The 25,712-nt window shown below is 40.9% G+C and overlaps 3 protein-coding genes and 1 pseudogene across 9 annotated transcripts in view; 1 reads left to right on the forward strand and 3 right to left on the reverse strand.

Moving 5' to 3' along the window:
* Window positions 1-8,684: 8,684 nt before the first annotated feature.
* AK6 (adenylate kinase 6) lies at window positions 8,685-23,213 on the reverse strand. Of its 2 annotated transcripts, XM_081518448.1 has the most exons (5): window positions 23,165-23,213; window positions 21,388-21,480; window positions 12,205-12,263; window positions 11,877-12,022; window positions 8,685-9,148 (listed from the first exon to the last, which is right to left on the reverse strand). In XM_081518448.1, the coding sequence occupies exons 1-5, from the start codon at window positions 23,190-23,192 to the stop codon at window positions 8,956-8,958; spliced, it is 519 nt and encodes a 172-aa protein (XP_081374574.1). In that variant the 5' UTR covers window positions 23,193-23,213; the 3' UTR covers window positions 8,685-8,955. The 2 variants fall into 2 exon arrangements, with proteins under 2 accessions (XP_081374574.1, XP_081374575.1); XM_081518449.1 differs by lacking the exon at window positions 21,388-21,480.
* LOC145516802 (N-alpha-acetyltransferase 20 pseudogene) lies at window positions 14,333-15,041 on the reverse strand (annotated as a pseudogene).
* Window positions 19,624-21,481, reverse strand: TAF9 (TATA-box binding protein associated factor 9). The gene is made up of 2 exons (XM_081518447.1): window positions 21,388-21,481; window positions 19,624-20,666 (listed from the first exon to the last, which is right to left on the reverse strand). Exon 2 carries the CDS (start codon window positions 20,647-20,649, stop codon window positions 19,858-19,860), a length of 792 nt encoding a protein of 263 aa, XP_081374573.1. The 5' UTR covers window positions 20,650-20,666; window positions 21,388-21,481; the 3' UTR covers window positions 19,624-19,857.
* The window catches only part of RAD17 (RAD17 checkpoint clamp loader component), a 41,426-nt gene continuing 38,760 nt past the window's right edge, over window positions 23,047-25,712 (forward strand). For 2 of the 6 annotated variants that reach the window (XM_081518431.1, XM_081518428.1), the window contains exons 1-2: window positions 23,524-24,006; window positions 25,133-25,236. In XM_081518431.1, coding sequence (XP_081374557.1) covers window positions 23,991-24,006; window positions 25,133-25,236 — 120 coding nt within the window. In that variant the 5' untranslated portion in view covers window positions 23,524-23,990. Of the gene's footprint in view, window positions 23,167-23,523; window positions 24,869-25,132; window positions 25,237-25,712 lie in introns of those variants that run through there. The other 4 variants (XM_081518430.1, XM_081518427.1, XM_081518432.1 and 1 more) reach the window with 3 other exon arrangements.

Consider the following 25,712-nt stretch of genomic DNA (forward strand, 5'->3'; position numbering starts at 1 on the left):
TCACTTTCTGCCATAAGGGTGGTGTCATCTGAATATCTGAGGTTACTGATATTTCTCCTGGCAATCTTGATTCCAGCTTGTGCTTCCTCCAGCCCAGTGTTTCTCATGATGTACTCTGCATGTAAGTTAAATAATCAGGGTGATGATATACAGCCTTGATATATTCCTTTTCCTATTTGGAACCAGTCTGTTGTTCCATGTCCAGTTCTAACTTGCTTCCTGACCTGCATACAGGTTTCTCAAGAGACAGATCAGGTGGTCTGGTATTCCCATGTCTTTAAGAATTTTCCACAGTTTATAGTGATCCACACAGTCAAAGGCTTTGGCATAGTCAACAAAGCAGAAATAGATGTTTTTCTGGAACTCTCTTGCTTTTTCGATGATCCAGCGGATGTTGGCAATTTGATCTCTGGAACGTGACATGGGTCTTCCTAATTCCTAAATCTAAGACCTAGCCTCCTAATCCCTAAATTTAAGACAGCCTCGCCCCTCCGTCTCCTCTACCTCTGCACAAGCTATGATGCTACTGACTCGCCATGTCCAAGTCCCCCTTGGGTCCTCAACCCCACAGGGGTCCCTAACTGCCTCCTACCTGCCCACTCGGACTCCTTTTCCTCTTCCTGTCCCTTTTGTATATATTTGGCTTCCTCTCCTAAATACTTAAAATATACATCTCCAGCTGGTTATCCTGCCAGCAATTCAAACACAGGTTGATCAAAAATACTTTCATTGCCCTCCCCACCCCCTTCCCATGTCTCCTCCTGAGTCTCCCCATTTCTGCAAATCCATCAACCATGCTCCAAAACATTCAGAGACAAAAACTTCAGGATTTAGGTTTTTTCCCTTTTTCTTCCTTTCTGGCCTTCAGTTGCCAAGTTTTCCACAAAATTTCCCCAAGCCATGTCCTTCTTTGGGCTTCCCTGGTGGCTCAGCGGTAAAGAATTCGCCTGCAATGCAGGAACCACAGGAGAAGCGGCTTCAATCCCTGGGATGGGAAGATCCCCTGGAGGAGGAAATGGCAACAAACTCCAGTCTTCTTGCCTGGAGAATTCCACAGATAGAGTAGCCTGGAGTGCTACAATCCATAGGGTCATAAAGAGTCAGACATGACTGAAGCAACTTAGCACGCATGTACGCATATGTCCCTCTTTGCACATCAACCTCATAGCCCTGGATGAATTTCTTTAACCTCTCCTGGGCTAAACCAATACTCCTCTCACTGCTGCCAAGTCAATCATCTCCAAGCACACATCCAATAATGCCTCTCTCCTGCCCTAAAACATGCCACAGCTCCCATGGCATATACGATGAAAGCAGGTATCACTGTTTTCTATAAGGTAACTGCAGCTTTCACTTCCTATGCCATGTGAACTCCCTGGGCACGCTCTGTGCTTCCATGTAAGAAGTATTTTACCTGCTCCCAGGCCCCCGCAGCCTCATATTAAAGTCTCTGCTGGAGCCGTTCTCCACCCCAGGGATCCTTTCTCCTCTCAGGACCCTCTCAGTTCACGACAGCCACTCCCTTCGGTAGCCCTCCTGGGTCCCCGGGGCCAGCAGCGATTTCTCCCACCTCTGAGCCCTTCTAGTTCAGTGTTGTACCTTTCTAACAGTCCTTCCTTCTTTCCTGACTTGTGTTTTTATTGTACACGCTCCTAATGCGCGTGTCTCATTTACTTGGGATAACAGGTGTTCCAGAGACACTTAATAGATGGAACTGAAAAAGAAAACAGATTCCTGCTTGGAAAACTTGAACTAGAAATACCCACACCCACTAGCCAGACAACTCTTTCCTTAGCAAACAAGTTGATCAAACAGACACCTAATTCCTGGCCAAAAAGGAAGTGACTTCAGCCCTTTCTGTAAACAATGGTCTACTGCATATCACTGTAGAATTCTGTTTAAATTTTTATGTTAAAATAATTTTAGATATACAGTAAGTTGCAAAGATAGTACTGTGAACTCCTGTATACCCTTTACCCAAATTCTTTTAATGAAGTATTAGGGTACATTATCAAAAATAAGAAATTAACAATGATACACACACTTAACTAAACCATATATCTGTATGAGTGTTAGTTGCTCAGTCGTGTCCGACTGTTTGGGACCCCATATTCTGTAGCCCGCCAGGCCCCTCTGTCCATGGAATTCTCCAAACAAGAATATTGGAGTGGGTTGCCATTCCCTTCTTCAGGGGATCTTCCTGACCCAGGGATCAAACCCAGGTCTTCCGCACTGTAGGCAGATTCTTTACCGACTGAGCTACCAGGGGAGCCCTAACTAAACCACACACTTTAACAGAATTTCCCGTTTCCCTTTGTTATTGTTCGGTCCCTCAGGCCTGTCCAACTCGGCAACCCTATGGACTGCAGCACTCCATCCAGGCTTCCCTGTCTTTCGCTATCTCCCAGAGTTTGCTCAAACTCAGGTCCATTGAGTCGATGATGCCATCCAGCCATCTCATCCCCTGTCGTTCCCTTCTCCTCCTGCCACCAATCTTTCCCGCATCAGGGTCCTTTCCAGTTCCCCTACTGAAATCCTTTTCTGTTCGAGGATCCAATCCAGGATACCACAATTCCTTTAGTGAGCTACAGTTTTAACGTTCATAATTAGTAGAAAAAGTATAGAAAAAGTAACAAAGGAGGAGGGGAGAGAGGCAGAAATAGAGTCTTTCAAACCTATTTCTCATTTCTACAACGTCAGACAAGGCCATTAACTAGCAAGAGGGAAAGGAGGAGCCCGTTTACCAGCTTGTCCACAACCTGCGGAGTTTCTGGAATTTGCGCAGCTGCGTCCTGGGGTCTGGCTCCACACCGTCCCCAGGATCCCTGGCGGGTGAAGAACGGAGAGTGGGGCACGGCGAGGGGCACTCTGGCCGACTCGCGCCGCCCCTGTCTCGCCCCCACGCCCCCTAAGCGCGCTCACCGGGCGCGAGCCTCCCCGCCGCGCGCGCCGCCGCCCCTCCCGCCACGCGACCGCGCGGCGCGGCCAGGATCGGGAAGGCGGCCGCGGCGCCCCGGGCCCTGGCCCCGCCCCCTGCCTCGGCGCCGCCGTCTGAGCTCTCCCGGTTAGGATGCGGGGACTAGGAGCTCTGTGCGGAACTCAGACACCCGTAATGTCCCCAGATACAGCGCAACCGAGTTATAAATAATAGCTCGAGACCTCGGGAAACGACGAGGCCATGTGTGCGTCAGTGAAGGTAAAATGAACTGGTTCAAACCCTAAGCCTCTAGGAGTCGCTTAAGAGAAGGATGGAGCTGAGCTGTAGCGGGGCTTTTGAAAAGAAGGGTTTCACAGCCGAGGAATGAGGAGGCCTTGCAGGCCAAAGGAACTGCCAGGGCGAAGGCTAGGCAGGGGGAGGGGAACCAGAAGGCAGGGCCTGGAGAACTGCTACTGAGGAGATCCATTCCTGTGAATTTCCTGAGAAAGACCCTACCTCCCTTCAACCCCACCCAAAACGTGCCAGTCATTAGCTTCCTCACCTGGTGCAATGATTTTGATATTTCCTAATACCCAACAGGGATTCCCAGGTGGCTCAGTGGTAAAGAATCTGCCTGTCCACGCAAGAGATGGGGGTTCAATCTCTGGGTCAGGAAGATCCCTTGGAGGAGGAAATGACAACCCACTCCAGTGTTCTTGCCTGGGAAATCCCATCAACAGAGGAGCTTGGCGAGCTACGCTCCATGGAGTCGCAAAGAATCGGACCTGACTGAGCACACACGCATGCCGTCCTGTAGTGGGCGATGTGGACCTGTCCATGGGCCTGTCCGGTAGAATCCGTCTCGGCTAAGAGATGCACGCACACGTGGGAGGGCCCTACCACGAGGGCAAGACTCTCGGAGCCCTCCCACGCGTCTGTTCACACCTACCTTTTTCCTCCTGAAAACACTTACTTGTTTCACTACTTTACGGCTCTCCGTGGGAATTCACTTCTACACAGGTGACAGGCGAGGGCCTTGTCACTAGTCACAGGCTCCTGGTGGTCTAGTGACTAGGATTCAGTACTCTCACTCCCAGAGCCTGACTTTCAGTCTCTGGCCAGGGAATCGAAATCCTGCTTCAAGCTGCTGCAGTCCAAGGCCACCTGGGATCACATTGTATGTGTTCATCCTTCCACTAGTACCACACTGGCTTTACTCTTTACAGCAAATCAGTTACTTTAAGTCTTCTAACTTGGTTCTTCATCATTGTCTGGTTATTCTAGTTTCTAGAATAAAAATTTTAGATTCAGCTTATCAATTTTTATTTTAAAAGAGTATGTTGGAATTTAATTTGTACATCAATTTGGAGAAAGCTGACATATTGATAATATTGAGTCTTGAAATTCATGAACACGGTGTGTGCATGCTAAGTTGGTTTAGTTTTGTCAAACTTTTTACGATCCTATGGACCGTAGCCCTCCAGGCTCCTCTGTTCGTGGGATTCTCCAGAAAAGAATACTGGAGTGGGTTTCCATACCCTCCTCCAGGGCATCTGGACACATCTCCTGCATTGGCAGGTGGGTTCTTTACCACTAAGACCACCTGGGAAGTCCACAAACGTGGTATATCCACCTATTTGGATCTTTTGATTTCTCTCATTTGAGTTTGCTGCATGCAGAGTTTGCACGTATTTTGTTAGATTTAAACCTAAAGTGTGTAATGCTTTTTGGTACCATTTAAAATGGTATTGTTTTAATTTCCAATTGTTTGTCATTACTGTATGGAAATGCATTCTTTTCTGTATTGGTCTTGTATCCTGTGACCTTACTAATGTGACTTATTCAAGTAGCTTCTGTGTAGATTCTCTTTGGAATTTCTGCATAAATAATGTTAACTGAGAATAGCTCATTTATTCCTTTCCGCTCTGTATATCTTTTTTCTTGCTTAATGCACCGCCTAGGACTTCCAGGATGACCAATTTGCTTTTTATTCACTAGTCTCACTTAACAAATTATATTTTTCTAATCTCCCCTTCCATAAAAATAAACTCCTTAGGGGGGGGGACTTCCCTTGTGGTCCAGTGGCTAAGACTCTGAGCTCCCAATGCAGGGGACCTGGGTTCGATTCCTGGTCAGGGAACTAGCTCCCATATGCCACAACTAAGGCCCAGCACAACCAAATAAATATTTAAAAAATAAATAAGTAAATAAACTCCTTAAAAAATAAACCTCTGGATGGATTTTAGGAATCTGTAAATCTTTTAAAAATATAACATTTTATGTTAGTATGTAGATCTGTGTTTCCTGAAGGAAGTGGGTTCATAGCTTACCTGTCAAAGGAATTTATATCATCGAAAGGATTAAGGAACTAAATCTTTAGTAAAAGCATAGGTATAATTTCCATGATCTTGTTTTTCACAATATGCAGCAACCAGAGTTATTAAGAACAGGGTTTTGTTTTTTGGCTGTGCCATGTGGGATCTTAGTTTCACAACCAGGGATCAAACACATGGCCCCTGTAGTGGAAGCTCAGAGTTTTAACCACTGGACTGCCAGGGAAGGCCCCCAAGACAAGTGTTTTTTCCACCTTGCCCTCTCCCCGCTCAATTGGAAATAAATAGTTCTCTGGAGATTTGACTCTTGTGTTAAAGATAAACACAAATCCAAATGTTGTTAAGCACTGGTGGTAGGACACGCTTAGAATACAGAAGAAATACAGCCCCACTAAGGCCAATACCTTATTTCAAAGCCCACAAAAATAAAAATATACCAAGAAGGGCATAAGGGGGAAAAATGACTGTTTGGACCACAAGGGAAGTCCCAGGACACTTTTGAGAAACCGAATACATCATGTTAAGAACTCTCATTCACAGAAATACAAAATGATTAAAAATTTGCCACACTTTTATCTCCTTAAGTTTGGTTTACATCACACTGCCTATTTAAACAAAAAATTTACAAGTAGGTTTGGATAAAACCAGAGACAAACAATAAGTAGGTTTATTTTTAAGACTTTTTTTTTTCAAACAACTATAAATGTTAAAGCATTATCATGAAAGCATTACATGAAAACCTTGGCCTGAAATTAATAGGCATATTTATAAGAGTCTTGTAATGTATATAGTTCTGTATTAGATTATTTCCTTTGTTGAAGGAATATCTTACTATGAGACAATGTTAGTGTTAGGATGGATAATTAGTAGCAATCATTTGACAAGAAGATTTAGTGAATCCTAGTGAAAAAAATATTGTCTTTTCAAAACAGATTAGTGGGAATTCCCTGGTGATTCAATGGTTAGGACTCCAAGCTTCCACCGCATGGGGCATGAGTGGGTTCAATCCCTGGTCGTGGAACTAAGATCCCACAAGCCACATGGATTGGCCAAAACAAACAAACAAAAAAGTATTAGGGATCCAAAGGAAGATATACAAATGACTAACACATGGAAAGATGCTCAACATCACTGGTCGTTAGAGAAATGTATCAAAACCAAAATGAAGCTACAACTTTGCATGTATAGGATGGCTGTTAGGTGAACAGTAGCAAGTGTTGGCAAGGATATGGAGAATTAGATCCCCAATACATGGATGGTGAGAATATAAAGTAATGCAACCACTTTGGAAAACATTTTGGCATATCCTCAAAATGCTCAACTCAGTTGCAATATGACCTAGCAATCTCCCTCTTTGCTATATCCAAGAGTTGAAAACATACATCCACACAAAAACTTGTGCACTAATGTTCATAAAACGTAATACCCAAAATGGATACAATCCAACTATGCTGCTGATGGAATGGATAAACAAAATGTGGAATAGCCATACAGTGGAATATTATTCAACCATATTAAGGAATGAGGTACTCATTAAGGCTTCAACATGGATGGTTGTGAAAACACTATGCTAAGTGAAAGAAGCCAGATACGAAAAACCACATGTTGTATGATTCTATTTATATAAAATCTCTAGAATATGCAAAGTGGACTAGTGATAGCAAGGGGCTAGGAGAAGGGAAGAATGGGAAGTGACTGCTAACAGGTATGGGATGTCTTTTGGTTGGGGTGATGAAAGTGTTACAGAATAAGGTAGTTGCACAGTCTTGTGAATATGATTTTTAAAATGGACTGTACACTTTAAAATAGTGGGTTTTATGATATGTGAATTATAATAGCTTAATAAAGAATAGGAAGGTCTGTATGTTCTAGGATGGTATAATATCCAAAATATATTAAATGAAAAAAAATGATAGAACAGTTTGCATGGTATGCTACCATATGCTTAAAGGAAAAAAGCACACACACAAATGCTACCATATGCTGAAAAGAAAAAAAGCGCACGCACACACACACACACATGCTACCATATGTTTAAAAAAACCACACACACACAAAATGCTACCATATGCTTAAAAAAAGCATACACACACACACATCCAAACCAGTAACATTCTTTCCTAAAGGGAAGGAATCTAGCAGTGACTGAAGAATCAGGTGGCTGAAAGGGAAACCTACCTTTTTAGTACAGACCGTCCTTGACTTATTTCGGGGTTACAGCCTCATGAATCCATCATAAGTTGAAAATATCCTAAGTCAAAAATGTGCTTAATACATCTGACCTACCAAACATCACAGCTTAGCCTAGCCTACCTTTTTTTTTTCCCCACACACTGTGGAATGTGAGATCCTAGTTGTGCAACCAGGGATGAACTCACACGCCTAGCAGTGGAAACTTGGGAGTCCTAACCACTGGACAACCAGGGAAGCTCCCATCCTAGCCTACCTTAAATATGCTACCTTAAATGTAAGAATACTTACATTAACTTACAACTGGGCAAAATCATCTTAACATAAAGCCTGTTTTATAATAAAGTGTTAACTGTCTCGTAATTTATTGACTACTGTACTGAAAGTTAAAAGTAGAATGGTTGCATGGTACAGAATGGTTGTAAGTTTTATCAGTTGTTTACCCTCATTATCACCTGGCTGACTGGGAGCTGCAGCCACCCCCACTCCCCACCATCACAGGTAACATGCTGCATGCAGATCGCTAGCCCAGGAAAAGATCAAAATTCAAAGCATGATTTTGAGAGAGTCATTTCCTAGGCAGGTTGATAGTAAGTCCGGGGTCCCTGAGGAAAAGAGGGATCCGAGGCTCTCGAAGAGGAGATAGGGGTCTGGAATTCTCAAGGAGGAGGAAAGGACAAACTTTTTTTCTACATTCCTTAGTAAGGATTATATAACAATGCATCTGGCTTGAGGACAGTTTCTCCTTCCTGAAAACCTTCTGGCTAATCCTGTTACCTTAAAATGTAAATTATGGGAGGGGTCTAGTAAGATCTTTACAACCTTGAGACATTCTTTTGATTTATTGTAATAATTAATTTAAAAAGTGTGTAACTCCCTTGCTTAGACTAGCGAGGGGGGCATCCTCCGTCCCCCTTCTGAAGTCTATGTCAGAAGCTTTCTCTGTCCTTTTGATACTTTAATAACACTCTACTACATGATAGCTCTTGAGTGATCAAGTCTGGTCCCTGGTCCTGAAGCTAATTCTCCTTCAGAGATCACGAATCAGACATCATTCACCATAAGCTATCAATTTCTAGTGTGTATGTTCTCGCTTTTGCTCCATCATAAAGTCAAAACATCCTAAGCTGAACCGTTTTAAGTTGGGCACCACCTGTATATGCTTTTGTACATTTTGAATTCTATAGAGTGCAAGTATTACCACTTCCTTTTTTTTTTAAAGAAAGAAAAATGGAAAATTAATACTTTCTTTAACCTGTGTTTTATTTAAAGAGATCATCTTGATTTTTTTCTGTAATAAACTTTCACAGTTTTAACTCTCAACCCTTAATAGTATTATTCATTATATTTGAGTTTAGCTTTCTCATAGAGAAAAAAACCCAAACATAAACCTTTATACTATCCACCTCCTAGTCTAACAGCACAATTTCAATAAGAAAGTTTTATTGATAACTGAATAATTTATGTGACATCGGCAGAGAGATATCAAGAGTGATTGTGCAGTGGCCATTCTTGTTAAGAACTGTGATCTTTGACCCACTGCTCAATCCATTTCAGTATCTGATTGATATTATCCTCTAGATCTTCTGGTTTATTGCTCGGCAGTTGATGCACTATTTCTTCCTTGTAGGATGCTAAGGCTTCTTCATGAAGAACTTGAAAAATTTCACACTGAACATTATCTTTTAGTTTCTTCTCATTATAACCCCTAGAAGGCAAAGAGGAGATAATCTGAATGGCATTAACTAGAGTTTTAGGAACAAATTAGAAACTGGACACTTCTGAACCTATACACTTTTTTTTTTTTTTTTTTTTTTTGAACCTATACACTTTTTGAACACATGAAGAATCACACAAAAATACTTGGTCCCTTTACCTGGAAAGAGTAGGTTGGCATTCCTCCCCCTACAATTTGTCAGCCATTCAATTAGCAAACATCTACTTACCTCAAGCCAGATGCCCAGCTATAAGATAAACAGTCTATAGTTATGGTTCTAAACTTTAAAAGTTAGAGGAATTAAGATAAAGACAGATAAAACAAATAAATGGCATATAATAAAATAAAATGCACATGATAAAGAATATCATATACTAATTGGGTACTAGATCACACAGATGTATCTGTAGTTTACCAGTTCCAAAGACATTGAAAAAATTAACTTGTATAATCTTCAGGGAGATATAAATTAGCCAACTAGCTAGTGAAATGAGTAAGGAAAATTCAGACTCAAATTAATTCAATTTTTTAATAATCAAAATTAGATTGAACTACTCAAAAGGTGATTAACTTTATGAAAAGACAGCCCACAGAATGGGAGAAAGCTTTTGCAAATCTTATATCTGATAAGGGACTTATATCTAAAATACATAAAGAAGTCTTACAACTTAATAAAAAAGGCCAAATAACCCAATTAAAAATTGGGCAAAACGTCTAAATAGATATTTTTCCAAAAGATATACAAACGGCCCATAAGCACATGAAAAGGCACTCAATATCATCAGCCATCAAGGAAATGCAGATGAAAAGCACAATGTGATACTACTTCACATCCACTAGGATGGCTACAATCAAAAAGATAATAATAAGGTTGTGAAAATACTGGAGGCTTCATACACTACTCTTGGGACTGTAAAGTGGTGCAGTCACTAAGCAAAATGTCTGACAGTGTCTCAGAAAGTTATACATAGCTATTTAACATGTGACCCAGAAATCCTATTCCTAGAGAAACTTCAATACCCAAGATAAATGAATGAATGCATAATGTTCACAGAAAAACACATGCATGAATGTTCACAGCAGCATTATTCTTAATTGCCAAAAAGTTGAAACCCAAATGTCTATAATCTGATAAACAGATAAGTAAAATATGGTATATCCATATAATGGAATATTATTTGGCAATAAAAAGAAGTACTGGTACATGCTACAACACAGATGAACCTTGAAAACATGCTAAATAAAAGCCAGACACAAAAGATCACATTTCGTACGATTTCATTTATATAAAAAGCCCTGAATAGGCAAATCCACAGAGATAGAAAGTAAATTACTGGTTGCCTGGGACTGGGGACTGAGGGGAGATGGGGAGTGACCACTAATGGGTATGGGTTTTTTTGAGGGGGGGAGGTGGTGAACATTTTTAAAAATTGGTTATGATAATGGATATATAACTCTGTGAATACACTGAAAACTACTGAAGTGTATGCTTCAAATGGGTTGTACAATTCATATGGTATGTGAATTTATTTCAATAAGGTTTTTTCTTTAAATAGGTGAATACTCATTAAAAAAATTAAATAGGTGATTAATTTTTTCAATGGTTAAAAACAAGACTGCCTTTCTCATACTTTAATCTTTATTTACATAAAATTTTAATTTTGAATAAAAATGTTAAATGGTTTTTGAGAAAAGGCATATGTACCATATTGTCTCTATTACTTCTCTGTTCAAATACTTTTAATGGCTCTTCCTGCCTAAAGATGATGAAAGCTTCAGGTATTATTCCCACCTAACTTTCCCTGTATATTTCATCCTATACTTTTTTATGCAAGGATTGCCTTCCCTTATGGCTCAGATGGTAAAGAATCTGCCTGCAATGCAGGAGACCCCAGGTTTGATCCCTGGGTTGGGAAGATCCCCTGGAGATGGAAATGTCAACCCACTCCAGCCTTCTTCCCTGGAGAATGCCATGGACAGAGGGAGCCTGGCAGGCTACAGTCCATGGGGTTGCAAAGAGTGCAACTCATATACACACACACAAAATTCAGTGGTGTTTAGTCAGAGCTGACTATGATCACTGAGAACACAAATTCTGAACCTGACCTTAGTTAGGCAAACTGCTGGAATTTTCCTTCCAGAAACTTCTCTCTAAATTCCTTTAAAATTCCCCCTTTGCCACAGCTTGAATCAAAAGACAGTGGGGAAATGTTTTCCATAAAACTTTGCTTTTTTGGTTTTTCTGGATTAAGCCTGATGCTCTCTTGGAAAGGATGAACTCAAATATATTGTGAAATATTAATTTATCTTGTTAGTTTTTCGTAAGTTTTCTTCTTTCTGTTGTGAGGATGATTTAAGTGGCTAATGTTCATTCCATAGCAAAGAATATGCTATTGTCTTGGCTGTTTTCCTAGAGAAGCTTTACATTAGGGAAAAAGCATGACTAAACAGCTTTGCTATATATAGTACATTTTACTGAATCAGACTGTCAGTTAGGGTCTTCATTTACTCAGAAACTACTGCTTGTGTTTTACAAATGCATCTTTTTCTCTTAGGTTCAGAATGTTGGTACTATGCAGACTTGATTTATAATGAGAACAAAATATAAAGTATTCACATTTTCAAATAGAACATTTTTGATGTTAGTATTTGCCAACTTCAGGAATCTGAGTAAAAGTTTATGTAATACTTTAAGAATTTAATGTTTTTCTTTTCTTACCTATTTTCAAGTCTTTTGTACAAAATACTGTTATCTGTTTTCAGCACAAATACTATATGAAACCAGCGTTCAGGGAAGAAATCACAACCATGGTAATCAACAATAACTCCACCTTCAATCATTTGGTTTTCTAACTCATCAACTACCTGTAAGAAAGGGAAAAAATAAAGATGGATACTCTCTTAAAAACTGAGGTCAAAAAAATAAAATAAAATAAGCTAAAAAAAATATTATCACCTCAGTATGCAATCAATTTAAAAAAAAATCTGAGGTCAACTTTCCTATTAAATTTTTTAAATGTATACTTTATTTAAAAAATTGTACTTACTCTATCTTCATCTAAAATGGGACAGTCATACTCTTCATCATAGCCATCATATAACTGCCCTAAAAGAGATTTACATTGGAATATTAAAGTAGTCTTTTCTTGGCAACTTTCAGTAATTTTCAATTACTTTTTAAGAGATAAGAGAGGGCATTAATACAGCAGTGTCACATGGACACCAAATATAATGAGCAATGCTGATAAATTAGAATTTTGTCTAGAAGGAAATTTGGATAACAGTTTATCTGCAACCACTTTAGCTATTGAAGATGAACCAACTTCAGTATTTGTGGTGCTATAAGAAGAAAACATTAGTTTTGTTGAACTACAGATTGGTGGAGAGAGGGATACAAACACTCACGTACATTAACAGCAGATTAAGTTCCAAACTTATTAGGCCAAGGATATTAAACTTAGTAAAAGCAACAACTGGCGCTTGATTCTACAAATGAACCCTTTGTCACTGAGGACACATATTCATGGGGTTTGGGGAAGGAAAGTCAGTATACAGATGCTCCCTTACTTCTAGATTTCCAGCATCCCCAAAAGCCAAGGGTTAAATTTCAGAAGGTAAAACAAGAATGATGGGGGCAGGCATAAAGAAGGCAAATTTAAATCTAACATAAAAACTTTCCAGTAAATTAGTTTTCTTTCAAATGAAGTGTGTGGTAAGGAGGTGAGACATACCAATCCCACCCTCACCCTGAACCCCTAGGAGGTGTGTACTCTAGAGGCAGACTTAGATCATCCTTTTAGCCATCTCAAAAAGCATGCTATAGTCTTCTACCTCTTCCCCTTAACAATTTGGCACAGGTTGAAATAAGCTTAAAATGAGCATAAGTTCTGAAGTGACAAAAGGGTAGTCCCTGAGGGTTAGTGGAAGGCACAGAGGCAATTTTAACTGTCTTGGCTGGAGGGTCTGTGGACTGATTCTGAGCACATGAACCACTTCTCTGGCACTCTAGTGTGACCTCTGACTTCTTGGGTTACTGTTCAGGTACCAGAAACTCTTACCTGCTAAAAAGTTAAACTGTCTTGGCGTGGGGAAAACTGGTTAACAATATAGAAAATAATCTAAACCCTTACTTTACACCACAAGTTCCAGGTGGATTAAAAGGTTAATTACTACACTCCAAAGATAACTAATGGAAAACTAAACTTTACAAAGGAATGATTGAGTTTGTGAAAAAAAATTAACTGATTCAAATAAATAAAATGTTAAATCTCTGAAGAATATTTTTTTTTAAATAGCAGGGAGAAATATTTATACTAGGACAAAGGACTGAAATGTAGATTATATAAATATCTCAAAAACAGTAACCTAATAATAAGAAAACAATTCACACATAATGAAAAAGATAATTAGTAAACAATACATGAAAAAAATGTTGGACTTTCCCAGCTACTAAAGAGATGCAAATTTAAATGAGACTTTTTATAACTGTTATATTATGTATTTAGTAAGTTGACTCTGAAAATGTGTAATTATTTTTTAGAGTCAACAGTGCATTTTATTATACATCTTAAGATTCATACATTTCAAATATGCTTTTAAAGCTTAAGTTCAATACAAGAGAAAAAATGTATATATAGCAGCGGTTCTCAGGCACAGAATTCAGGAGACTGGAGCAAGCTTTTTCCCTAGCATATTGGGAATAGTATGCTATGAGCCATGCCAGTGGAATGTTTCCTTCTGACCTAGCTGCCTTTTTTGAGTGGATTTTATTACAGTGAACAGGAGAAGGCAATAGCACCCCACTCCAGTACTCTTGCCTGGGAAATCCCATGGACGGAGGAGCCTGGTGGGCTGTGGTCCATGGGGTTGCTAAGAGTCGTACACGACTGAGCAACGTCACTTTGACTTTTCACTTTCATGCATTGGAGAAGGAAATGGCAACCCACTCCAGTGTTCTTGCCTGGAGAATCCCAGGGACGGGAGAGCCTGGTGGGCTGCCGTCTATGGGGTCGCAGAGTCAGACACGACTGAAGCGACTTAGCAGCAGCAGCAGCAGTGAACAGCTTTAGAAGGTATAATATTGCTAGTAGAAAAGAAGACTGAAAATAAGTTAATAACCTGTATTTTCTTGAAGTCTTTAAGAGCTAAATGATCCCCTTTTCTCCTAATAGAGCTCCAAGATCATCTAATGAAAATAATATTGTCCATAAACTATCTGGAGCATCATCGGCCTAAGAGCCACTGTTTATGGTTATTCAATGTCTTCTGGCTTCACAGGAAGAGGTAACGGTATGATGGACTACTCAGTGTCCTTGGATAGATAGTGCTTTCCTCATATTCTACGTGTCCTCATCCGGCTCCCCATCGCTCGCTGAATAGTACTCTTGACTATCCTGTACATGCTGTAGCCTAGCTGCTTGTACATGTTGACAGCAACTGGGTTAGACACTCTTACAAAGAGATCAACAAAAAATCCACCCTTTCTTTCTGAAATCTCCTCTAATAACTCCATAAGTTTAGCAGCCAAACCATGGCGCTGAAATTCCGGGGCAACGACAGAGCTGTGATGTGCCCATGCCATTCTTCCCTTGCCACTGAGCCTTCTGCTTTGCCCATGATATAACCCATTAACTCTCCACCAGGGGCCTCTGTAACGATGAAGTACTCTAGCCAGTGGGCGAGGTACTCTAAGTAAAAAGGAATCCCGTAAGTTTCTGTAAGTGGATCCAAGTTAAATGTTGTTGAAGCAAAACAGGTCCTCGCATGTAAAGGCCCAGAGCGTGGTCATGGCGCCTCTGCACCCACGGAAACCGGCTTACCACAACACGGCACCCGGCCCGCCCTGGAAATCTGTGATTTTTTCAAGAAAATGTCCTGTCCAGAGATTTCTTTGACCTCTGAATTTCTAATGAGAAAAAATTACAAAGATGCTTTAAAATACTCAACAATAGTGAATTAGTTAAATCTTGTTTACTAACTGGCTGAAGTATGTAATTAAACTTAAGTAAATAAAGTATTAGGTTGTTAAATTTCTCCATTATTTTTACATTACTATATATATATATATATATATATATATATACACACGCACACTTTACAATGCCACCAAATGAAGAATACCTACCGCTGATTTTGTACTATGTGGGAATCTGGGGTAGATAAATGTTCCTTCATATTTTAAGTCCAGACTAATAAAAAAAATTTTAAATATATGTTGTCTAAAATACAACTATAGCAGTATTAACTTTATTATTAAAAATCTTTATGTATTCCAATGCTGAAATGCAGGATTTTTTAAAATCATGTTAATACATTTTAATAAAATAATGTAATCCAAGCTTTCAAACATTCATTTCAAAAAACATTTATCAAACACCATGTCCAGTAATTACAGAGGAAATGAAGATATAATAGTAAACAAACTGAACAACACCACCAACTTAGTCCTTTCCTTCAACAGTTTACAGTAGTATGAGAGATGATAGACAAGTAACCTGGAAATTGTAATATTTAATGCTGTGGATCATGGTGCTTTGGGAGCAATAAGATGGGCATCTTTTAGGTGAGGAACATAAGCAGGATATTTGGGGAAGCTTCCTGGAAGAGGTAACTTCTAAGTAGAAACTTGAAGCTAAGGAAAAAAAGGTAGGGAAGATGATCCTTCATTCCCAGGTGGCTCAGTATTTAAAGAATCAGCCTGCCAATGCAGGAGACTCAGGAGACACAGGTTCAATCCCTGGGTTGGGAAGATCCCCTGGAGTAGGAAATGGCAACTCACTCTAGTATTCTTGCCTGGAAAATCCTATGGACAGAGAAGCCTGGTGGACTCCAGTCTGCAGGGTCACAAAAAAAGAGTCAGACACGACTTGGCAACTAAACACCGAGACACTGAGATTCAGCACTAATGGTCTTGAGGATGGTTCAGTGGCACCAGGGACACAGCATCAATGGTCTTGTGAATGGAATAGGGGTTTCAAATGGATTGTTTAAACTATCAAGATTAGAAGCCAAGTACATCTAGGTAGCATGTGAATGCATTTGTATGTGCGGCGGGACAGGAATCAGGAGTGGACAAGCAGTCAGGGATGACTTCAGAGCAGCTAAACATTAATTTGGAAATGTCCAGGAACTATCCAGATGGTTACATCTAGAAGATGTCTAAAAATTGGGCTAAGTTTCAATTATAAATCTAAGAGTCACCAGCAAGAAGAACTGACCAGTTCTGAGTCAATGAGATTGCTAGACAGAGGCAGGATTACAGGATCACAGAGGAAAAGAGGTATATGGTGGGAAAGCGAGAATCAGATGCAAGGATTGGGATAGCAGTGTTGGTGAGAGGACAAGAAATAAGTTAGTTTCAAAGTCTTCTAGTGGTAGGTGATTAAAGTGAGGGGAAAAATGAGATACACAGAGGTTAGAGTGGGGACGGCAAACTTTATCTGTAAAGGGCCAAACAGTAAATATTTCAGAATTTACAGCCTACTCTTTAGCTAGTGGCTCCTACAAAACCAGGAGCAGCTTGCCAATCCTTGGGTTAGAAACACATCAAGATTTTAAGTGTTGTGGGCTAGATATTTGAAATGCATCTAATGTCTAGATCCATGAGCATGCTAGGGTTAGGGACAGAGGCTGAAGATTGATAAACTAGTGGCAGAAAGATTAAGGATGCTGATAACAAGTGTAATCAAATGACTGCACATGGGAAAGGACAGTGAGGCATGCAGACTGAATGAACAGGGATAAGAAAAGCAGTCTTGATCCCTCCACATTCAGGACTCTATATAGTTTTATTAAGCTTAATTCCCCACCTAATTTTTCCTGCTTTAGTTCTAAGCAACGTAGATGGTCTCTTACAAATAATACAGAAATTCAACATGATTACCAGGATGGCAATAAACTCCATTTAGACACATTCATGTAAAACCAGTTTTGTTTTGGTCTCATGACTTATAGCAGGTTTCTAGACCTGAAATACTACTGACATTTTGAGCTTGGCCATGAAATTAAGACACTTGCTCCTTGGAAGAAAAGCTGTGACCAACCTAGACAACCTATTAAAAAGCAGAAACATTACTTTGCCAACAAAGGTCCATCTAGTCAAAGCTATGGTTTTTCCAGTATTCATATACAGATGTGAGAGTTGGACTATAAAGAAAGCTGAGCACTGAAGAATTGATGCTTTTGAACAGTGGTGTTAGAGAAGACTCTTGAGAGTCCCTTGGACTGCAAGGAGATCCAACCAGTGCATCCTAAAGGATATCAGTCCTGGATATTCATTGGAAGTACTGATGCTGAATCTGAAACTCCAATACTTTGGCCACCTGATGCGAAGGACTGACTCACTGGAAAAGACCCTGATGCTGGGAATGATTGAAGGCAGGAGGAGAAGGGGACACCAGAGGATGAGATGGTTGGATAGCATCACCGCCTCGATGGACATGAGTTTGAGTAAGCTCCGGGAGTTGGTGATGGACAGGGAAGCCTGGCATGCTGCAGTCCATAGGGTCGCAGAGTCGGACACGACTGAGTGACTGAACTGAATTGTTACGGAGATAGAGGACTGTCCTGTGAATTGCAGGATGTTCAGCAGAATCCTTGGCATCTACTCATTAGAGATCAGGAGAAAACCTCCCACTCCAGTTGTGACAAGCAAAAATGTCTCAGAATATCTCCTGAAGGACAAAATCACCCCACTGAGAAACAGCGCTTTGTAGAAGATTGAATGGTTTCCCTTAAAACATATTACCATTTGGGAAAAAATGAGGCGGCTGAATGTCTCAAACTATCTCCTAGTTAAGATTTTCAGATATATTCAAATGGCATCTGTGGGGGAAAACAATCTGGTACATTTTGAAAAATCTGATAAAGCACATCATCTAACATGTTAAATCAGACCAGAAATCCTTTATCTGGCATAATAGGAGGAAAAATGCCCCATTTATAAGGAAGATTCCATCTCACATCAATAAAATACAAACAGAATGGTCAAGACCATGGACGATCAAGGCACACAACTAAAATGGTTTGCATGTAAGCGGAGACTCAATGAAGAGGAGAGTGTCTTACTGTGGATTATCCTTGGTCTGGTGTTAACTGTTGCTCTCAATGCTATTCATGACAGATTATAATTTCATTAAGTTTAGGAACATTAAATTAAGTGGGTGAGAACTGGAAGACATGACTGAAATTGACTACTGTATGTAACTCTGAGAGGAGGAAATGGCAACCCACTCCAGTATTCGTGCTGGGAAAATCCCATGGACAGAAGAGCCTGGCGGGCTAGTCTATTGGGTCGCAAAAGAGTCGGCCATGACGTAGCAACAAGCACATGTGTGACTCTGAAATCACTTATCAAAAATAGTAAAGTTGCACAGGCAAAGGAACAAACCAGATTTCATATGGGTATAAAATGCAGAATGACAAGCTACACACAGTAGCAAATAAAGACCTAAGTTTTATCAACTATAATTTGAACATCAAACCTGGATTAAAAATATAAGCATGATACTAGCTTATAGTATCAAGAATATGATGAGCAAAGATACACAACTGACCTGCAGGCAATGGCACCCCACTCCAGTACTCTTGCCTGGAAAACCCCATGGATGGAGGAGCCTGGTAGGCCGCAGTCCATGGGGTCGCTAGGAGTCGGAGACGACTAAGCGACTTCACTTTCACTTTTCACTTTCATGCATTGGAGAAGGAAATGGCAGCCCACTCCAGTGTTCTTGCCTGGAGGATCCCAGGGACGGGGGAGCCTGTTGGGCTGCCGTCTATGGGGTCACGCAGAGTCGGACACGACTGAAGCGACTTAGCGACTTAGCAGCAGAAAGGGAAGCTGGGAAAAAACTTCAAATTTTTAAGTAGTGATATACTGAGAGACACACCAAGGATCCTTAAATATAACCAAAGGAATAGAAAAATGGGACCTAAGAAACACTCTGGCAATTGAAAAAGGGGTAAATCTAAATGGACAAGTGTTAGTCACTCACTCGTGTCTGACTTTTTGCAACTCTATGGACTGCAGCCGGGCAGCCTCCTCTGTCCACGGCATTCTCCAGGCAAGAATACTGGAGTGGGTAGCCATTCCCTTGTCCAGGGGATCTTCCCAACCCAGAGATCAAACCCAGGACTCCTGCACTGCAGGCAGATTCTTTACTGTCTGAGCCATCAGGGAAGCCCAAATGGATAAGATTCACTATAAATAAAAATCCTGACCAAGTGGTCTTTCTAAAAAGCAGACATGGTTATACTTCAGCAATCTGAAAGAAAGGCCCATAAGAGTGACTTATACACCAGAGATCATACTATGATCTAAACATGGGAAAACACTAGAAGTGACTCTAGTAGTAACGAGTAGACTGCAACAACTTCAAGTTTTTCCAACTGCTATTTCTGTTGGTGATGAGGTGGAAAACTGCATTAAAAAAAAAAATCTAATAACATAACTGCCAGAGTACCAACAATTAAATACATGAATTGCAACTTTATTTTTTACACTTAAAGGCTGACGAGAAACCATTACTAATCCTATTAAAGAAAATCCAACACAATTGCTCAATCAAAAAGTATGGTAAGCATATTTACTCATTAAATACTATTTTTTCTAGAACACAACATGGAAATATCCAGCATGCATGTTTAATCCCAGTACAACAGATTCAAAACCAAGTATACATGTTACATGCTTCAAGGCTAGATTACAAATTATCATAGTCATCGTCATCATCATCGTCATCATCATCATCATGTTTTCTTTTCAATGCATTTGATGCTTCATTGGCAGTATTTTGTGATGAGACCATGTTAGTGGTAATAAGAATATTTTTGGACCCGATTAATGACGGATTAATTAGAACATTCTGAACTGCTGATGTTGCAGGAATTGATGCTTTTACAGCTGGGGATTGTGAAGTGGGCATCTGTACTGTGAACCTTTGCCCTGTGAGGGACACTGGAGTCCCTACTTTAGTTGAAACAGACATGGCTTGTGGGGTTGGTGTGCCAAGCGTGGGAGTACTTGGTCGGCTGGTAACTGAACCAACACTTAACCGTGGAACTGTTATTCTTCCTGCAGTAGTAGACGCCTTTTTCTGTAAAGACTTAAGTCTATAATTTGGAGCAGTCAAGCAATACCTATCAGGTGGCAATCTAGGACCTGAGTATGGCTTGATCAATGGCAAAGGGGTTTGATTTCTTTGCCTTGCAATATCTAATAAAAAATCTCTTGGGGGAGGAGAGGTAAAAGACTGGTCAGCACGACACTGGATTGCCAATCGCACATCATCTGCATCAACAGTAGCTTTCTTAGCATGACTTGAATAAATTTTTGCATCATCTAGAATTGTGGTCACATATCGGAAGGCAAACTCCAACATCTGATTTATAACTCTTGGTTCATATTCTGTAATCCCCATATCCTTCAGGATTTGTGCCATCATCTGTGCATCTTTCGGCATGCTCTTGGGAGAAGCCATCTTGCCAGACTCCATGATATCCGGTGATCAAACTTTAGATCATTTGAAAAAAATATGTACATTAGATCAAACGTGAAATAGTTACTTTAGTAGCAACTGTCAGGAACTTTAAAATTTTTAAATACATGTTAATTTTTTAAAAATAGAAATTAAAAAATGTTAAATCTTTTTAATTTTAATGAGGCACATTTAAAGTTCCCTTTACTTAAATTTATGGAGTTTCTACCCATTAGAGAATATAAAAAGATGAAGACACAAATAATGGAAGTGATCAAAGACTAGGAAAAACCAGGGTAAAATAGACAAAAACAAATACTTTAAAATATGTGCAGGTGCTTGCAGGCATGCATCTATCAAACTAATCTAAGTACAACCATATCCTACTGCCTGAGTTCAAAATACTGTCCTTCCAGTAAACTCATAAGACTATCCTTCTCTCTATACCTATATGCTTAGCAGCACCCCAACCTTAGCGCAACTCAAAATAATCTTCCTCATAGTCAAACGTTACTATCTTCATGGAAGCTATTCCAGTTATTACTGTCCACAAAAACTGCTAGCCAACTGAAGAGGGGATGCAGCAGTCAAAATAACCAGGACACAGCATGAAACAATATGTTCTATTTCTATGCCCCCAACAGAGCATAAATTCCTTCATGGAAAATTTTTTCTTCTTTCTCACAAATACAGTGCTAATACTTATTTCTCTCTCACTTTTTAAATAAACAAACCTAACACCAAAGTGTCCCTTACCTTCTCGAGCTAAATCACCCACATTAACGTATTTCAGTCCTGATCTTGATGCAAGTTCTTTGCCTAATGTAGTTTTTCCAACCCCTGGTGTACCTGTAAGACAAGCCACAGAAAAATACTGTTCATGAAATACTTATTAGACTTTAGCCACTGATCTGCCGTTAAGGTTCTCAACAACCGAAATGAAAAGTTCCCTAATTAGCAATCCTATACGAACACACACACCATAACCTAATGAACTACCCAAAGCCTGCTGGATATCAGAATTTCACCCAGTGTATCTGATTTTACCAGAGCGAGTGGGGCTTGGGAGAATCTGATGCCAATCACAGACTGTTTGCCATCATGGAAATTCCCAGAATAAAATTAGCCACCTCAAATGAACTGCCACCATTTATTTGTTTTAATGTGTACATACATACACATTGCATGCACATATATCAATACATACACATACCATATATTTCCTTCTTCTACATAAACGGCAATACTATACATTGTTCTTCACCTTCCCTTTTTCATATTGCTTCCAGATAAATAATCATACCCTTAATTTTTGGCTGTTCAGACTTAATGCCACCAAAATTATAAAATCTGGTCAGTATAACTAAAGATAAAAGGAGTAAACTCAGGTCTACCTATAAGGAAAATAATTTTACCCCCAGTCCACTATCATACACCAAGTTTGAACCCTAAACTCACCATGTTTTTAATAAAATGCTCACATCTATATTTTTGACGATATGGTTTTATATTAAAAAACTAAGATACTGTCTGACACAAATAAGATGTTGTAAAACCTTCCTCTTAAAGAGCAGGCTAATGTTAATTTGTTGACGTTAATCTGCTGCTCTCAGAAACAGACAAGACTTAGGTGCTGCCAGTATGCTTGTTTTCTTAAAAGATAAAACTGCTTTGTTTCCACAAAGAGCGCCTCAATTTTGTATTGCAACAGCATCTACATCCATTAGATTTTGACATGAATGTCCCGTGATGCTATTAACTACTACAATTTAACAGTTACACATTTTCAGAGTTAAACAACTTAGAAATAATATTCTTGAAGTCACTATGCGGCATTTTAGGGCCCCTCATATATAACAGGCCCCTTGAGCATGGATCCAAAGACCCAGAAGAAACCCCACAATCATCCCGGGAATTTTACAGCATCTCTGGACGAGAAACGACCAGAGATGCTCAGTCGATGCCTTCCGTTCTTAAAATTTAACAAGCCCCTGAAGCAACCTCCGCCAGCGTATATGACAAATGAATCACCCACAGCACAAACATCTGACTCCTTTCACCTGAATGTCGGATACAAAGGAAAAATGCGAGGCAGCTCAAGAAGCCTCAAGACCTAATAATGGCATCCATCATTAACAGATTAAGGGCCAGATACTGCTTTATGTTATTTAGCTGACAACCCAAAGACAACCCTACCCAAGTAACGCAACAGCCATTTTACAAACAAAAACGTGACTAAGAAAGATTAGGCAGCTTGCCAAAAAAGGGCGCTGGATCTATCTACCTCTCTCCGCCTCACTGAGAAGGCAACCTCTCGCAAAACAGACTCAATGTTCGTCGTCCTCTGCCCCCGCCTCCCGCGAAACCGTCCCGAGGGCCGGGTCCAGAGGCCCTGACGACCACAACCCCGCCACGCGACCCCCGCCGAGCCTCCCAACAGAACGCTAAGCGAACCCCTTCGTGCCAGGCCCCAGAGCACTCGGCGTCCCGGGCCAGCCCAGCCCCTCGACACCACCCCACCGCGCGCCCTGACCGGTGAGCAGGATGTTCGGAAGCAACATGGTCCTCGCCGCGCTGGCTCCGCACGCCTCCACACAGGCGCTCTACACACTCCTGGGAGGGGCCGGCAGGGACGGGCAACGGCAAGCGCCAGCGGCCCGCGGCACTCGCGGCCTGGAGGGGCGCCCGAGACCCGCCTCCGCCGCCTCGTCACCCACAGTTGGTTACCCGGCCCTCTAGGACACGCTTCCATCGCAGGGTCCGAGATACCGGCACCGCTCGCGCCGGCGCCGCGAGTCAGGCAATGCGCTGGATGCCTAAGACAGTCGCGCCTTTGGCGGTCCCGCCCTCCGGACGGGGTCGCGGAAGCGCCGACGCGTCTGGAAGGTCCCCGGGGGGCGGGGCCTCTGAGAGGCTTCCGCGCTGAGCTCGGGCAGGGCCGGGGGGCTTGCCTTCCACCTGGAGCAGAGCCTGGGCTCCACCGCTCCCTCCGCCCACGAGGGGATGCAGCTACCCGAACGTAAGGCTGTCGTCGCCGCGGCTGTGGTGTATATATGTCCTAGAGACGCGAGTCCATGTCTGCCTTCACGCCCTCCCGGCCTCTCGTGGCTCCTCCTCCCGAACTGCCCATCCCATCTGGGGGTGAGAGGGTGGGGGTGCGGAGCTTGGCCTGGAGCAGAGGCCCGGGAGCTCACCTCGGCTCTCGCCCGACGAGCCGCCTGACCTTGGACGAATAGTTGAGCTTAGTCATCTGCAGTGCAGTGTGTAGGGTGGTGGTGGGTGTGCTAGAAATACTCTTCAAGGTCTCTTCTACCGCTGACATCTCATTTCAAGAACTTGGTATCCTCAGGGACAGTTGCATGCTTTTTAAAAGAGGTAACTGTCAGCCTTGCTTTCAGAGAACAACTAGAATTCTGACCAGAACAACTGTCTGTCTCTCTGATTTCGACCTGCCAACTATGTTTACTCAAAGAGGTGCTTTTCCCACCTATGTACCTCTTTGAAACTGCAAAGCAGAGACGTTCTTAGTCGTGAAAAACTTGTGTGTATGATTTGCTTTCTAGTATGTGGAAGTATTTACACATAAATTATGTGTGTCTCCAAACTATAAAGCTCAGTGTACAGGTTTTTAGACTTTAAAAAGCTTTCCTTCTGGCAAACTTAAAATTGCTGAGTTCGCCAGTTTATATAAACGTTGAACTATGAAGTTCAGAAGAGTGTTGCCAAAAAAATGATGACGTGTTCAAATAAGAGCAGTCATAGAAAAACTTTTACAGTAAAATATAAAGTCTTTGTCTAAAGTCAGTGATAAGTGAATTCATTGTATGGTGCTTTTTTGGTTATTTGAAATTTGGGGGAAAATTTTGGAATTTAAAGTGTGGGGAAAAAATTGATTTATTTTATTTATTTTTGGCTGCCCTGGGTCTTCCTTGCTGCACGCAGGCTTTCTCTAGTTGCGGTGAGTGGGGGCTACGCTCTGGTGGCAGGGTGTGGACTTCTTGTTGGGGACTCCCCACCTTTAGAGTGTGTGAGCTCAGTAGTTGCAGTGCAGGGGCTTAGTTGCTCTGGTATGGGGGATCTTTCCAGACTAGGAATGGAACTGATGTCCCCTCCATTGCAGGGCACAGTTCTTAACCACTGGACTACCAGGGAAGCCCTGAAATGTGGAAAATTTTAATTTTCAGTATAAAAACTGCACAGAGAGAATTGTTTAATTTTTCTTAACAACAAAACAGAGGTACACAAATGTCTGGTTTTTCTGTGTTCTCTAATACATTACTGAGTTCATGTGAAAAATGTATCTCTGTAGATTATTGAGTTATAGTCATTAAAAATAAAATTCACTTTAGCATTTTGATTTCTTACTGCATGTATATTTACTGTATTCTCTTTCACTAGTTCTTGAGCCTTTATTATGTTGTTGATTTTACTGATATATATTACTGTACTTCTATTTTACAATTTTCTGAATTTGAGATTTTTTCTTCTTTTTTCCCCCAAGGTGAATTATACTTTAATGTACTACAGGTTGTATACTACGGATGGAAACTATTGAAGTTTATAATGTCAGAAACTTTTTTTAGACCAAAGGTATCTTCCACAAAGGTATGATACACTAAAATGGCCATATGATAGTTGCCCAAAAGGAGTTATAAATTTTTAAATATGTTCATAATGACTTGTTACTGCAATCAAAGTAGCGGTGCCCAATATTTATTATAATTAGTGATCTAAAGACTAATAATAAATTGTGAAACAACTGTGCACTGAAAACACAACCTTAATTTTTTTTTAATTTATTTATTTTGATTGGAGGCTAATTACTTTACAATATTGTAGTGGTTTTTGCTGTACATTGGCATGCAGCAGCCATGGATGTACATGTGTCCCCCATCCCGCACCCCCCCCCCCCCGCTCTCCCCATCCCATCCCTCAGGTTTCTCCCAGTGCACCAGCTTTCAGTGCGTGTTTCATACCTCGAACTTGGACTGGTGATCTGTTTCACATATGGTAATATACATGTTTCAATGCTGTTCTCTCAGATCATCCCACCCTCGCCTTCTCCCACAGAGTCCAAAAGT

Source organism: Giraffa tippelskirchi, chromosome 8, assembly GCF_054371585.1.
Source record: "Giraffa tippelskirchi isolate mGirTip1 chromosome 8, T2T-mGirTip1v1.2.pri, whole genome shotgun sequence".
NCBI lineage: Eukaryota > Metazoa > Chordata > Mammalia > Artiodactyla > Giraffidae > Giraffa > Giraffa tippelskirchi.

Bases quoted from the DNA above. Each gene is read 5' to 3' on its own strand.
- TAF9 (XM_081518447.1), bottom strand. From the start codon at position 20,649: ATGGAGTCTGGCAAGATGGCTTCTCCCAAGAGCATGCCGAAAGATGCA.
- AK6 (XM_081518448.1), bottom strand. From the start codon at position 23,192: ATGTTGCTTCCGAACATCCTGCTCACCG. The intron at 21,481-23,164 runs GTCAGGGCGCGC...CTTGTCTTACAG, and splicing joins TCCGAACATCCTGCTCACCG to GTACACCAGGGGTTGGAAAA. The intron at 9,149-11,876 runs GTAAGAAAAGAA...TTTGCCTTCTAG, and splicing joins TACAAAAGACTTGAAAATAG to GGGTTATAATGAGAAGAAAC.